Here is a 16,238-nt window from a genome sequence, read left to right on the forward strand (position 1 = left end):
CTGACTTGTCCCGCTTATCCAAAATACAACCCAGGGAAGCCTGTTTGCACTGCTCCTGGACATTTTAAATTGCCTAATGGACCATTCAAGGTTTGACAAATGGATGTCACACAGCTTTCCTGCCACATTGGTAAAAATATTTTTTAGGCACCGGCCAGTGTGGCCAACTGATTAGAGTGTCAGCTCTCGCACCAGAGGGTCACAGGTTTGATTCCTAGTCAAGGGCATGTATCTGGGTTGCAGGTTCGATCCCCATCCTGGTTGTTTCTCTCTCTCTCTCCCTTCCACTTTTTCTACAAATCAATGAAAAAAAATATCCTCAGATGAGGATTAAAACACACACATACACACACACACACACATATATATACTAGAGGCCTGGTGCACGAAATTCGTCCATGGGGGGATACCCTCAGCCCGGCCTGCACCCTCTCCAATCGGGGACACCTCGGGGGATGTCTGACCGTCCAGCAGTGGGACATCCCTCTCACAATTCGAGACTGCTGGCTCCTAACCGCTCACCTGCCAGGCTGCCTGATTGCCCCTAATGGCCTCTGCCTGCCAGCCTTATCACCCCTAACTTCCCCTCCTGCCAACCTAATCACTCCTAACCACCTCTGTCTGCCGGCCTGATAGCCCATAACTGCCCCCTCTGCCGGCCTGGTCACCCCTCACTACCCCCACCCCCCACCTGCCTGGTTGTCCCCAACTGCTCCCCCTGCCGGCCTGGTCACCCCTCACTGCCCCACCTGCTGGCCTGGTAGCCCCACGCAGCCTGCTATTAGGTTGTTGTGTGAGGGCATTGTGACCAATTTGCATATTACCCTTTTATTGGTATAGATATTTTTTCCCCTTAGTCATGGTGTATCTGTTTTCTCACTGGACTGAAGTTTTTCCCTACTGCCTCTTCTGTGGCTGACATCTTTTGGAAAAGATTATTCCTACCTGGGGAACCCTTTTTTTTTTTTTTTTTAACTATATTTTATTGACTTTTTTACAGAGAGGAAGGGAGAGGGAGAGAGAGTTAGAAACATCGATGAGAGAGAAACATCTATCAGCTGCCTCCTGCACGCCCCCTACTGGGGATGTGCCCACAACCAAGGTACATGCCCTTGACCGGAATCGAACCAGGGACCCTTGAGTCCGCAGGCCGACGCTCCATCCACTGAGCCAAACCAGCCAGGGCCTGGGGAACCCTTCTTGAACTCCATAGTGATCGGGGAACCCATTTTAGCCATCAGGTGCTTTGACAAGTCTATGCCTCTACCTCACGTTTGGTTGAATGCATTAATGGCATTATTAAGACTCAACTGGCAAAATGTGGAGAGACCCTCCAAGTACCTTGGCCAAAAGCATTGCCCTTGGTCCTTCTAAATCTCAGCTTCATCCTCTTTGGAACTCATAAACTGCCACCCTTTGAGATAGTCACAGGACACCCAATGCACCTGGTCCCTGCCTGTTTTGATCCACAGCTGATAAGAAGAAATGTACTTCAATATTGTAAAAGCCTCATTGCCTCTATCAAAATTAACCATGTTCGGTGCACTCTCCCTCCTGGGAGCACAACCTTGTCTTTCCCTTCCACCTCTTCTTCCCCCACAGGCATGCATCTCCTAAACTCTAGGGGCCCCAGGAAATTTGCAACCAGGGGAGCAATGGGCAGCAGCAGCAGCTCATACTGAGCTAACCCCTTTGAACCTCTCCCAAAGACACCCTTATCTCTGTCATTCCAGTGAGCCAAAGCAGCCCACCAGAGGCTCCCATCCCCGCCTAGCCTCTCTCCTGTTACTTCCTCTACCCTAGGCGCGTCCTTTTTTCAGTGTCCCCAGCTTTAATAAACGTACTCAAAAAAAAAAAAAAAAAAAAAAAAAAAGCCCTGGCCGGTGTGGCTCAGTTGGTTGAGTGTTGTCCCGTACACTGCTCAATTTCCAGTCAGGGCACATGCCCAGTTAGTGGGTTGGATCCCCTGTCAGGGTGTATGCAGGAGGCAACAGACAGATGTTTCTCTCTCTCCCTCTTCTCTCAAATCAATGAAAAAATATATAAACTATAATTATAATAATAATAATTTTTAAAAAAATAACCAGAGAGTAGGCGCGAGGTCTGAACGTTGGCGGAGGCTGTTGTGGCTGTTCCCTGAGGCGGCTGGAGCCCGACCCGGTCCAGCTGGCTAGGCCTCCTCAGCGGCCAGGAGGTGCACAGGCCCCCAGGCGGCCCGCGGTTGCGGCTGGAGGGCTGGACCCGGCAGCTGGCAGCAGAGGAGGCGCGGAAGGGGCGGACAGTGCAGGTGGGGAGCCGGAGGGTGTTTGCGGAGGGGGGAGGGGCAGTTGGGGAGCCGGGAGGTTGATGAAAGTCAGAGTCAGAGACTGAGACAGGAACAGCTTTGGGAACTCAAAGGCGAGAGGGAGAGGAGTCTGAAGAAGGGTGAAAACTGGAGTTTGGGGAGGGCGGAAGGCAGGAAGGCAGAGGGACCGCAGGTTTCCAGGTCCGGGGCGAGGACTATGCTCTGATGAGTGTGATCCCGCAGACTCCTCAGGACCTCAGAGCCCTGTGAGGCGGCAGGAGGAGAGGTTCAAGTGGTGGGCAAAGGTGGGCAAGAAGAGCACCTAAAAATGTCAGCATTAAAAATGAAAGACAAAGGGAAAAGAAGAAAAGACTGAAGTCTTGGGAAGTTCCCATCCTGAGGAGCTGCCAGCTTGCAGGCCATCTGAAGGAACCAGGACCTTGGGGGGGGGGGGGGGGGTTGGGGGGCAGGGAATAGAAGACGGGAAAGGGAGCTGGCCTAATATTTATTGAGCATCCACAGGCTGCCAGATACTGTATTAATATGCATTATATGTATCATCACCCTAATGGGAATGAGGAAACTGAGGTTGATACTACCCCAGGAGTGCCCACCTGGGAAGGCTTGGAAATCACACCCAGGGTTGTCACATAGATGAGGTTCTGTGTTAGTCATTACAACGGAACAAAAGTATGAGATACTCTTTAATGTTTATTGAGCATTTTATGCTGGGCATTGTGCTACGTGTTTCAGATATGTTATCTTGTTTGGTATAACTCTACGTGGAGGAAGAATAATGATACAGACACTAAAGGCAGGCTTCTTGCTCTAACGTGGCTTACAGTTTAAGGGGAAGAAAAGAGGTGCACTTTCCTGGAGTATTACATGCCTTACTATTTTTTAAAGTATATTTTTTATTTCAGAAAGGAAGGGAGAAGGACAAAGAGATAGAAACATCAGTGATGAGAGAGAATCATTGATAGGCTGCCTCCTGTACGCCCACTACTGGGGTTTAGCCCAAAACCGGGGCATGTGCCCTTGACTAGAATTGAACCCAGGACCCTTCAATCCACAGGCCGAGGTTCTATCCATTGCGCCAAACCGGCTGGGGCTACATGTCTTATTAATGGCAGGTGCTCACAAAAATGCAGTGATATAGATACTGCCATTATCTCTGTTTTAAAGATGAAAAAAATGAGGCTTAGGTTAAGAAATTTACTCAAGTAAGCAAGGGTTCAAGCCCAATTCTTACTGCTACAGAGGCCAGTGCTCTTACCCTTTACAAGGCAGAATAACAGGACCAGTGGTTTCAAGGGCAATGTGACTTTGGAGGCAAGAGAGATGATTATGATTTGGGATTAACAAGTGGTTTACAGTTTAAGGTAGAAAGGGACTTGAGATTAGCCAGGTATGTTGAATTTGGATAGTCTGGACAATAGTCTCAAGACCAGGTGGTTAACCTAATCTAAACCATGAGTGACAGTCTTTCCTGTGGGTGGCTACAGCTTGCTTGACTAAAACCCATTAAGCACTGTTAAAAAACACACAATTTAAACCATGTTCTGATAGAGCAATCTTCACAGTGCTCTCCAGGGAGACAGAGACCTTAAGCAACACACTTGGCCCCTCCCAGGTCCATGAAAGAGCATTTCTCTCCTTTGTGTCTCTGGACTTGCAGTGGTTTACCTTTAGACTGCATGTCTCAAATTACAAGTTTCTGTTGTTCCCGATTAAAGCTATTTTGCTGGAGAAATATCTGGCTCTCTATTTTGTCAAATGTTAAATAAAGTGAAGTCACTTGTGTTAAGGAGCTTTAAAATGGAGCTGAGAGGCCATTAAAGAAATGGGTCTTATGCACATCCTTACTGGACAGAACATGAGCTTTTGAAATAGGCAAAACTATAAACATTCTAGGATGCTGTAAGAACACCTGCAACTCCTCACAGAGATGGACTTTTTACTTCGAGATAGCTCTAGCAATTAATTTTGTTTACCCAAGGTTAGTTTTCTGTCGCCAGCACCAATTTCAATTCTTTATAAATGACTTATGCAAACTCCCTTTTTGCCTTTAAAAATCCCCTGACTGCCCTTGCTGGTTTGGCTCAGTGGATAGAGCGTTAGCCTGCAGACTGAAGGGTCCCAGATTCGATTCCAGCCAAGGGCACATGCCTGGGTTGCGGGCTTTATCCCCAGTGGGGGATGTGCAGGAGGCAGCCAATCAATGATTCTCTCTCATTATTTATGTTTCTATCTCTCCTTCCCTTTCCCTTCCTCTCTCAAATCAATAAAGATATATTCTAAAAAACAAAAATAAAATAAATAAAAATCCCCTGACTTCTCTGGCAGACACTTTGGGTTGCTACCTGAATCAGTGTACCCAGATTTGCAGCTCCTTTAAACCCCAGATAAATGCTTTTCTGTATTTTTGCCTCCTGACAATTTAGGTTTCTAATTTGCTTGAGGTCAATAGGGGGCTTAAAGTATATGCAGTTTGCAGATTACTCTACTGAAAAGAATATCCTATATATTAAAGAGGTAATATGCAAATTGATCATCACACCCTCACAAGATGGCTGCCTATGACCAGGCCGGCAGGAGGGTTAGTGAGGAACGGCCAAACGACTGAACAGCAGGCTGTGTGGGGCGACTGGGCCAGCAGTGGTGGCAGTTGGGGGCGACCAGGCCAGCAGGGAGGGCAGTTGGGGGCAACCAGGCTGGCAGGGGGGCAGTAAGAGGCAACCAGGCCAGCAGGGGGACAGTCAGGGGTGACCAGGCTGGCAGGGGGGCCAGTTGGGGGCGATTAGGCTGGCAGGAGGGCAGTGAGGGGTGACTAGGTCAGCAGGAGGGGGACAGTTGGGGGTGACCAGGCCAGCAGGGGGGGCAATAAGGGGTGACCAGGCTGGCGGGGGGAGGGGCAGTTAGGGGCAACCAGCCGACAGATGTGGCAGTTAGGGGTGATTAGGCTAGCACACAGAGACAGTGAGGGGCGACCAGGCAGGCAGGCAGGTGAGCAATTAGGAGCCAGCGGTCCAGGATTGTGAGAGGGGACCCAGATTGGAGAGGGTGCAGGCTTGGCTGAGGTGACCACCCCCACCCCCATGCACAAATTTCATGCACCGGGCCTCTAGTGAAATTATAAATGTAAAATCAAGTACAAGGTCTTGGAAGAGGCCTGAACTGAAGTTTGATGAAAAAATCCACCACAGAGTAAAATCTATAATTCATGAAAAGGTAGGAAAAGGTTTTCACCTCACATCCAGGATGAGGAGGAGATACCATTTGCCTAGAAATAACATGAGAATCCAGTATATAACAATAATTATTACCTCACTTGGCTGTTTTTACTCACACAGTAATATGCCAGGCCCCTTAGATGTGGCATGGTGTGGAAGGTAATCAGATGCACAAATACTATAAGCAAAATACCCTGCTGCACATTTTAAAAGATCTATGATTATTATCAACGAAGTGCTAAAACTCAGTTCCAGCCCTGCACTATTTAGCCATCAAGAGTGGGGACTGGAGACGGCTTTGTGCCAGGCTCCTTCAGTGGCAACCCCGGTACCACTGCACAGGCCCAAGGGCGTTTGAGAGGCAGAACTAGGAAATTCTTTCCCCAAAAAGGTGGATGTTTTTCAGCCAGGAGGCTTTAAGCATGTTCATGTGTGTCTGATCTCTCTTGCTTTCAAACATAGGCTACTGCCTAGCCGTTTTGGCTCAGTGGATAGACCTGCGGACTGAAGGGTTCCAGGTTCGATTCCTGTCTAAGACATGTACCTTGGTTGCAGGCTCTATCCCTGGCCCTGGTCAGGCTTATGAGGGAGGCAACCAATTGATGTGTCTCTGTCTCTCCCCCTCCCTTCCACTCTCTCTAAAAAGCCATGGGAACATTTTCCCGGATGAGGATTAACAACAACAAAAACAAACAAACAAACAAAAAAACTGGGCTGCTGATTGGCAGGGCCAGGTTCCATTTAGCAGGCTGCCCTGGCCTATTGGGCTCTTAGCCTGCAGATGGGCCGCCTGCCATTAGAGGCTGTCAAACACCAGTTCTAACTTTCTCCAGATCCCCATTCAGTGGATCCGCGGTCTGAAATTAAGTCGCAAAAACGATGGACTCTTCTCTTGCTGTCCTGCGAGTGTCTGGACTCTGCCGATGGGGCCTGAGGAGTTGGGCACTGCCCAGAACTCCAAAGTTGAGTGCTAAAGGACCAGTCTCCTGGGCCCCTGCCAGGATGGCGGCAACGCTGACCTTGGAGCCGGCGGGCCGCAGCCGCTGGGACGAGCCTTTGCGCATCATTGTGAGCGACCTGGCCAGGGGGCAGCCGGTCACGCTGCGAACATCCCTGCGCGACGAGAAGGGCGCGCTCTTCCGGGCCCACGCGTACTACAGCGCCGATGACAGCGGCGAGCTGGACCTGACGCGCGCGCCCGCGCTGGGCGGCAGCTTCGCCGGGCTCGAGCCCATGGGGCTCTTCTGGGCCATGGAGCCCGAGAAGCCCTTCCTGCGGCTGGTGAAGCGGGACGTGCAGACGCCTTTCGCCGTGGAGCTGGAGGTGCTCGATGGCCACGAGCCCGAGGGGGGGCGGTTCCTCGGCCGGACGGTGCACGAGCGCGATTTCCTTGCGCCTGGGGTGCGGCGGGAGCCGGTGCGCGCGGGCCGGGTGCGCGCCACGCTCTTCCTGCCACCGGGTGAGTGACACCACTTCAATTTTTCCTTTTTTTTTTTTTTTTAACCTCCTCCGCTTCTACTGAGAGGATGGAGGTAGCTCCCAATGTTCAGGAGGTCCGTGGGGCGTTAAAATGTCAAGGAGACTGGAATGGAATGTAAGGCTGGCTGGGAGGTGGCTCTGCCAGTTGCAAAACTGAGAGGTCCATTAAAAGATATCCTGCCCCTCCGGAGTGGCCCAGCTGGTGGAGTGGCTCAGTTGGTTGAGCATGGGCCTGTGAACCGAAGGGTTGCCAGTAGGATTCCTGGCCAGGGCATATACTTGGGTTGCAAGTTCCATCCCCCAACTGGAGGGACCAATGATGTTTCTCTCTCTCTCTCTCTCCCACCCCCCACTTAAAAAAAAAAATCAATGGTAAAAAATATCCTCCAGTGAGGATTAACACTAAAGAAAAGGAAAAGACAGTTGTAATTTTTAAAGTTATTTTTTATTGTTGATACTATTACAGATATCTCCCATTTCCCTCCCTTTATCACCCTCTCCCAACCCCTATCCACCCCCCAGGTCTTCACTACCCTATTGCCCCTGTCCATGGGCTATGCATATCCTATCCTATCCTATATGATAAAACCCTAATATGCAAATTGACCAAACAGCAGAACAACCAGATGCTGTGATGCACACTGACCACCAGGGGCAGATGCTCAACGCAAGAGCTGCCCCGGGTGTACAGTGTGCTCCCACAGGGGGAGCACTGCTCAGCCAGAAGCTGGGCTCACAGCTGGTGAGCCCAAGCGGCAGTGGCGGGAGCCTCTCTCACCTCTGCTGCGGCGCTAAGGACCCCTTGGAGGATGTCCGCCTGCTGGCTTAGGTCTGCTCCCTACAAATGTCAGGCACCAGGCCTCTAGTCCTATATAATAAAAGCCTAATATGCTAAGTGTTCCACCGTTGTACCAGTCGCTATGATGCGCACTGACCACCGGAGGGAAGACACTCCCACCCATAGGTTAGTTTGCTGCTGGGGTCCAACCCATGGGGACTGGACGAGCTGGGCTGAGCACGCCCTGGAGCCCTCCCGTGGTCCCTCCCCGGCCCGATGGTGCACTGGTGGGGTCCCTTGGCCTGGCCTGCACTCTCTCACAATCCAGGACCCCTTGGGGGATGTCGGAGAGCTGGTTTTGGCCCGATCCCCACAGGCCAGGCTGAGGGACCCCACTGGTGCATGAATCCATGTACTGACCTCTAGTAAGTATGTAAGTTCTTAGTTTATCTCTTCTCATCCCAATCCCACATTGAGGTATGTCAATCTGTTCCATGCCTCCATGCTTTGGGTCTTATTTTATTGGTCAATTCATTTTATTCATTAGATTCCACAAATAAGTGAGATCATGTGATACTTGTCTTTCTCAGATTGCCTTATTTCACTAGGCATAATATTTTCCAGACAGTTGTACTTTTTAAAAAAACCATTTATAGGAAGTTTCAAGTTTTTAATTTCTTAAAGGTTTCTCAATTTTACAACTTTGCTTATAATTCCCACTATATATATATATATATATATATATATATATATATATACATATATATAATGTTTTTATTGATTTTTAGAGAGAGGGAGAGGGAGAAATAGAAACATCAATGAGAGAGAAACATCATCGATTGGCTGCCTCCTGCACATCCTCAACTGGGGAGTCCGAAACCTGGGCATATGCCCTGACAGGAAATTGAACTGATGACCTCTTGATTCCTGGGTACACTGAGCCATACAGGCCAGGCTCCCACAGTATATATGTTAAGGTTTAAGAAAATTAGCATGAAGGAGGAAGGCCTCTTGCTATTAACTGGAAATCTTTTGAAGTTATTGGATAATTTTTACATTACATAAAAAGCAATTGGCCAAAGAAAAAAATAAAAAGATGCTTATCCTGCCCTTACCAAGTGGCTCAGTTGGTTGGAGTGTCGTCTGGTATACCTAATGGTTGCGGGTTCTATTCTCAATCAGGGCATATCCCTAGGTTGAGGGTTTGATCCCAGTCGGGGAGAGAATGGGAGGCAAACAACCAATATTTCTTTCTCACATCACTTCTTGTTTTCTCTCTTTCTTCCTCTCTAAAATCAAACATGTCCTTGGTGAGGATTTTTTTTAAAAAAAGATACTTATACTATTAGGAATCAGGGAAATGCAAAATAAAACTACACATTTCAAACCCTCAAAATTTAGAAGTCTAATATTACCAATTGTTACAAGTATGTAGAGGAAAAGGAGTTCACACTGCAAGAATATATTCATCTACTCCTGGAAAAAATTTTTGTTGTTAATCCTCACCTGAGGATATTTTTTTCATTGATTTTTTAAAATATATTTTATTGATTTTTTTACAGAGAGGAAGGGAGAGGGATAGAGAGTTAGAAATATCAATCAGCTGCCTCCTATACACCCCCCACTGGGGATGTGCCCAAAACCAAGGTACATGCCCTTGACCGGAATCAAACCTGGGACCCTTCAGTCTGTAGGCCAATGCTCTATCTATCCACTGAGCCAAACCGGTTAGGGCTGATTTTTTTTTTTTTTTTTTTAAGCAAGTGGAAGGGAGGGACAGATCAGGAGGGAGAGAGAGAGAAACATCCATGTGAGCAAGACACATCAATTGGCTGCTTTCTGCGCATGCCCCAACTGGGGCCAGGGATAGAACCTGCAATGCAGGTACGTGCCCTTGACTGGCATTCAAATCTGAGACCCTTCAGTCCACAAGCCAACACTAACCACTGAACAACACTGACCAGGGCTGAAAATAATTTAAAAACTTTAAAAATATATTTTTTTATTGCTTTCAGAGAGGAAGGGAGAGATAGAAACATCAATGATAAGAGAAAATCATTGATCAGTTGCCTCCTGCATGCCCCACACAGGGGATTGAGCCCGAAACCCGGGCATATACCCTGACCAGGAATCGAACCATGACCTTCTGGTTCATAGGTCAACGCTCAACCACTGAGCCATGCTGGCTGGGCAAGAAAACAATTTTTTACTTAGAAAGTTGACTATATCATTCTACTCCTGGTTCATGTGCACCAAGAGGTATTGTTTGTAAGAGCAAAAACAACTGCAAACATTCCAAATGTCCAACAACAATAAAAATTATAAATTGAGGTATGTTTACAGCAGCAAAGTGATTGAACTACAGCCACAAGAGTCAACATGAATGAACTTCAAAAACTGTTGAATGAAACAGTCAAATTCCAGAATACATTCAATTTCATCCCATGTAGATAAAATTCAGAAAATAGGCACAATAAACAAAATACTGTTTAATACACACACACACACACACACACACACACACACACACATAAGTGGTAATATGGTAAAGAAAACCAAAAGAATAAAAGCCAGGACAGTTGGGGGACGAGGGGCAGAGGGGCGGGCAGGGGGAGTAAAAAAATAAAAATAAAAAATAAAAGCCAGGACAGTGGAAAGGAAGGTAAGGAGCAAGATATTCAGGGGCCTTTGACAATTAGTACTGATTTTTTTTAAATGGTAGTATAAAGTGTTTGCTTTATTATTCTTTAAACTTTGCACGTTAAATACAAACTTTTTCTGTAAATGGTCAAAGTACCCAGTAAATGGAATCATACAGGGTATGTAGCCTTTTGTCTAGCATAATGTATTTGTGATTCATTTGTGTTGCTCAATGTATCTTGCTTTTTAGTAGTACTCCATTATATGGTTGTTTATTCACTCACCACTTGAAGGACATCTGGGTTTCAAATCTTTGAAGATTATGAATAACGTCACTACAAACACTTGCATACAAGTTTTTGTGTGGACACAAATCTTCATTTCTCCTTGATAAATATACCTAGGAGTGAGATTGTTAGATCATATGGTAAGTTTATGTTTAACTTTATACAAAACTGCCCAACTGTTTTCCAAAGTGGCTGTACAATTTTGCATTTTTACCAGCAATGCATGAGGGTTCCAGTTGCCTGCACTCTCACTAGCATCTGGCATTGTCAATTTTGGGGGGAGAGGGCAATGATTTTGCTGTTTTCATTGTCTGTGAATTATTTTTAACCACAAAGTAATTCATAATCTTTGTAAAAATCTGTGGGGCTTTAGTCTATGCCATTGTCTGGATCTCTAAAGACCAGGGGTCTCTCAGCATTTCTGATTATGAAGAAAACTTTGACATTACCAAGTAAGCAACAATTGGCTTTTGACATCACTGTAGAGCAAGCATGTCAAACCCGTAGCCCACGGACCACATGTGGCCCACAATGAATATTTATGCGGCACAGCTAATATAACGGTATGTAAGAAACATTTTAATACAAATTTCATAACTTTTTATAATATCCCGTTATACATAATTATTAATAATGAACTACAATGTTCACTAATGACTGATTACTATAATCGTTTTGCAATCATTTCCCTTACTTGCCTTATGCGCAGGTGCACCATTTTTCTCCACTAATACTAGCAGTGAATATTTTAGCAGCCGATTGCCATGTCATTAGTCTTATACTGACTTGTGTGGTGTGCACAACAGGAAATATTTCGCTTTTGCAGAACAAGAAAAATAGGTTTTTTTGTATTACACTTACTAATTTGTGCAGTTATTCAGTGTCTGGTAAGTTAATGTTCAAGAAAAATATTAATTTTTATTAAAATGTTTTGTTATTTTGTTAACGATTACTCATTTATTTCAGCCCTTTGTATTTAGCATTGTCTCTATTAAAATAAACCTACATTTCTATGGAAATTGAAGCTTTTGGTTTTTTGTGGCCCACATAAACTTAAACCTTGTTTATTTGGCCCGTGTTAGCCTTTGAGTTTGACATGCTTGCTGTACAGTTTCATTAACAGCCTGGCTGGTGTGGCTCGGTTGAGCATCCTTCCACGCACCAGATCACAGGTCATGGCACATGCCCAGGTTGTGGGCTTGTAGCGGGTGTGCAAGTGGCGGCCAATAGATATTTCTGTCCCTCACCCTCTCCCTTCTTGTCTCTCTAAAATTAATTTTTTTAAAAAGTGTTTCAGGAATAGTTTAGTTTTGTGTTTTGTTTCTTTCAAAGAACCCGGACCCTTTCCTGGGATTGTGGACATTTTTGGAGTTGGAGGTGGCCTTCCAGAATATCGAGCTAGTCTACTGGCTGGGAAAGGTTTTGCTGTGATGGCTCTGGCTTACTATAGCTATGAAGACCTCCCCAAGAGCATAGAAAACCTCCACCTGGAGTACTTTGAAGAAGCTGTGAACTACCTGCTTAATCACCCTCAGGTTGGAATTTCTCTAAGTTTTGTGGTCTACATATCAGGTCTCCTCTTCATAAATGCCCTTGGTTTTCAAGAACTTGACTAATTCATGACAGCCACTCCTTACCTCCAACATACCACCTTTTTATAGTCACTTCCCATATACAGTTTCTATGCAATCACATTTTACTGGGACATATTTCCTACTAGTAAAGAAGTTCTTAGTTGGCACTATGGAATTTTAAATTCTAGTGGTATATAGCATTTCATAATAAGCCCCAACACATTTGAGAACCCTAGGTTTGACACAGGAAGTAGAGGGAAGGGGGAAAGGATTCACTGCCTCCAGATGGCCCCAGTTTAATGTATCAGAGGAACAGAAGATTAATTTGCAATTCAGTTAGAGCTCATGGTAAATGGAAGTATAGGAGCTCTTAGAAAAAGTGACAGAGTATAGTGGAATCAGAATAAGATGTGGATAGAGAAAAGTTAAATTTGAGTTTTGATTTCACCAAATACTAGCTTTGGGGTTAGTTTATGTTTCCTCCTTTGAAAAATGGGGATAATAATATCATTTAATTCCTAGCACTTTCATGACAAATAAATGTTTGAACCCAGTCAAGAGTGCTGTTGTAGAAGCCATGAGAAGAAGAAAAAGACTGCTGTTGAGAGGTCAATCAAATGGCCATTTATAATACAGGATTTTGGTAACTATGACATGATCAGTCCTTGTAGAATAGTGCAAATCCAAATTACCCTGGAGGAGACTAAGTAGAGATTAGAAGACAAGAAAGAACAACTACAAACAACTTTTTCCACAGTTTTGCTGTGAAAGAGAGAAAACTATGGCAGAGTAGCTTTGGGGGTCAAGGAATTGGTATTAAAATGTAAGAGTTACTATAGCATGAAGTACGCTGATGGGAATGAGCCAGGAGAGAAGAAAATTATGAAGGAGGAGAAAGAGAGAAGTAGTTGTAGGAGCAAAGGCTATGAGAATGAGAGTGGGTGGGATCCCAAACCAAGCAGAGGGATGGCCTTTGATAAAACAGAGATACTTTTGGAACCAGGAAGGAAGGCAGAGAGCTTCAATTCATTCAGAACTATAAATATTTGGCAGGGGGGAAATGAGGAAGAGTTCCTACTGGACAGCTTCTATTTTCTCCATGAAGTATGAAGAACTGAAACTGAAAGGGAATAGAGAGGAATTCAAGAGGCTTGAGCAAATACGAGAAACTATGACATAGTCATTGGAGAAGTGAAAAGCAAACACAGTGAAATGTGGCAGAAGTGTAGGCAGTCTGAATGTATATTTGAAATTTTGGTCATGAAATTAAAGATTTGCCAGCAAGCACAAATGTGTATTTTTTCCCTTCAGTGTTTATTTGTACAAATGCAGGCTTAGAGGAAGTGAAGGTGGACTTAACCAAGGTTATCACTTTTCCAGGCAAGTATGACCAAAGGAAGAAAGGTATTAGCTAAGAGTGCTTACAAGGGAGGGATAATAACAATGAAGTTTGAAATCTAAACTGGATGGGGTAGGAAATGAACATGAGAGATACTGATAGAAAAAAAATGGTAGTCAAGGTCTCAAAGAAATGGAAGCAGGTGTCACTAAAATGGCTGAACAGAAGTATTTAAGATGGTGATTAGAGAGTAGAATGCTTGCAGCTGAGATTTTGGAGATGAGGTATTTACTGATGATGACTTGGTAAAGGTTATGACAACGGGAATAGTGGCTGAAGTGGGGTAGGAAAAAAGGTCATTGGAAGTACGGAGGTCAAGGAACCGAAAGGCTAAAGTCCCCAACAATGGTGATGGAGAAATTGTGGAAAGGAAGAGAGAAAGGAGGAATAAGTAAATATCCCAGGTTGCAAACCTTGGTAAATGGCAGAGCCCAGATTAGGCTCAGTTCCAAGTGACTTCCAATTCCAGGCACTACTCACCAGACTGATTGGTGGACTCATTATTATTTCTCTGTCCTTATCTCAGGTAAAGGGTCCAGGAGTTGGGCTGCTCGGGATTTCTAAAGGAGGTGATCTCTGCCTCTCCATGGCCTCGTTCCTGAAGGGCATCACTGCTGCAGTCATAATCAATGGCTCCGTGGCCAATGTCGGAGGAGCCTTACACTATAAGGACGAGACCTTGAACCCTCTAGGTTTCAACCCAGCTCGAATCAAGGTAACCAAAGATGGCTTTGCAGACATTTTGGATGTTCTGAACAACCCTTTGGAAGGACCTGACCAGAAGAGTCTCATTCCTGTGGAAAGGGCTGAGAGCGCCTTCCTGTTCCTTGTAGGTCAGGATGACCACAACTGGAAGAGTGAATTCTTTGCTAATGAGGCCTCTAAACGCTTACAGGCCCATGGTAAGGAGAAGCCGCAGATAATCTGTTACCCACAAACGGGGCACTACATTGAGCCTCCGTACTTTCCTCTGTGCCGGGCTTCCCTGCACTCCCTATTGGGCAAGAATGTCATTTGGGGAGGAGAGCCCAGGGCTCATGCCACAGCCCAGGTGGATGCTTGGAAGCAACTCCAGATTTTTTTCCACAAACACTTGGGGTAATCCCACCAACACTGTGATCTTTCATTTGTGTGGCATCTCTGATGTTAATCTATCCTGGGAACAGCCGTTGCAATTAGTGTGTAAATGTAGTTTTTTTTACTTTTTAATAAGTACTTAGTTTTTCCTTCCTTACTGTTAAAATGAACTTACCAATGAGTTTTCAGGATTTTTATAAACTACATGCCTTTTCAGTTGTTTAGGAGGAAAAGAAAATATAACAAATGGACAAGGCATACCTTTTAGTCTCTCCCAACACACAAGGCTTTAGTTCTGAAAGGAAAAGTGAGAACGCTGATTAATAGTGACCCATACATAATTGATGCTCAGTAATTACTTATTTACTATTATTTATTGAATTTGTTTAATTCTATATAATAAAAGCCTAATATGCTAAGTGTCTGGTCCCCCAGTCATCTGTTCAACCAATCAAAGCATAATATGCTAATGATATGCTAAGACTGCTTAACTGCTTGCTATGATGTGCACTGACCACCAGGGGGCAGGCACTCCAACTGGTAAGTTAGCTTGCTGCTGGGGTCCAGCCAATCAGGACTGAGCAAGATGGGTGGACACGCCTTATTGCCCTCCCACAGTCCCTCCCTGACACCGATCATGCACTGGTGGGATCCCTCAGCCTGGCCTGTCACCTCTAGCAATCCAGGACCCCTCAGGGGGTGTCAGAGAGCCGGTTTCAGCCTGATCCCACAGGCCAGGCCAAGGGATCCGAATTCATGCACCAGGCTTCTAGTAATAAATAAATAATTACCTACCATACAAGAAAAGCATATAATATCAAAAATATTATCAGATTGGAGCCCTAGGCGGTCTGGCTCAGTGGTTAGAGTGTCAACCGGAGGGTTCAATTCCAGTCAAGGGCACATACCTTGGGTGCAGGCTCGATCCCTGGCCCTACAGAAAGCAACCAATCCATGTGTCTCTCTCACATTGATGTTTCTCTCTGTCTCTCCCCCTCACTTCCACTCTCTCTAAAAATCAATGGAAAATATCCTCGGGCCCTAAACAGTTTGGCTCAGTGGATAGAGCCTGCGGACTGAAGGGTCCCAGGTTCGATTCCGGTCAAGGCCATGTACCTCGGTTGCAGGCACATCCTCAGTAGGGCGTGTGCAGGAGGCAGCTGATCGATGTTTCTCTCTCATCGATGTTTCTAACTCTCTATCCCTCTCCCTTCCTCTCTGTAAAAAATCAATAAAATATATTTTTTAAAAAAGAAAAGAAAATATCCTCGGGTGAGGATTAACAACAAAGAAAAGAATGGAAGTGAACAGGGCCAGTGTGGTTCAGTTGGTTGAGCGTCGTCCCACACACCAAGAGGGCACAGATTAGATTCCCGGAGAGGGCACATGCCCGGGTTTCATGCTCAATCTCCAGTAGGAGGCGTGCAGGAGGCAGATGATTGAGGTTTCTTTCTTATGGATGTTTCTCTGTTGTTCTCCATCTCCCT

The 16,238-nt window shown here is 45.5% G+C and overlaps 1 protein-coding gene across 3 annotated transcripts; it reads left to right on the plus strand.

Annotated features, from left to right (window-relative positions):
* Positions 1-6,378: 6,378 nt before the first annotated feature.
* Positions 6,379-15,361, plus strand: LOC307098396 (acyl-coenzyme A thioesterase 1-like). Of its 3 annotated transcripts, none has more exons than XM_079769172.1 (4): positions 6,853-6,976; positions 10,708-10,841; positions 12,034-12,236; positions 14,201-15,361. In XM_079769172.1, exons 3-4 carry the CDS (start codon positions 12,132-12,134, stop codon positions 14,774-14,776), a joined length of 681 nt encoding a protein of 226 aa, XP_079625298.1. In that variant the 5' UTR covers positions 6,853-6,976; positions 10,708-10,841; positions 12,034-12,131; the 3' UTR covers positions 14,777-15,361. The 3 variants fall into 3 exon arrangements, with proteins under 3 accessions (XP_079625296.1, XP_079625298.1, XP_079625297.1); XM_079769171.1 differs by having other exon boundaries at positions 6,861-6,976; positions 10,665-10,841; XM_079769170.1 differs by lacking the exon at positions 10,708-10,841 and having other exon boundaries at positions 6,379-6,976.
* Positions 15,362-16,238: the final 877 nt, after the last annotated feature.

The sequence above is a fragment of the Cnephaeus nilssonii genome (genome assembly GCF_951640355.1).
Source record: "Cnephaeus nilssonii genome assembly, chromosome: 4".
NCBI lineage: Eukaryota > Metazoa > Chordata > Mammalia > Chiroptera > Vespertilionidae > Cnephaeus > Cnephaeus nilssonii.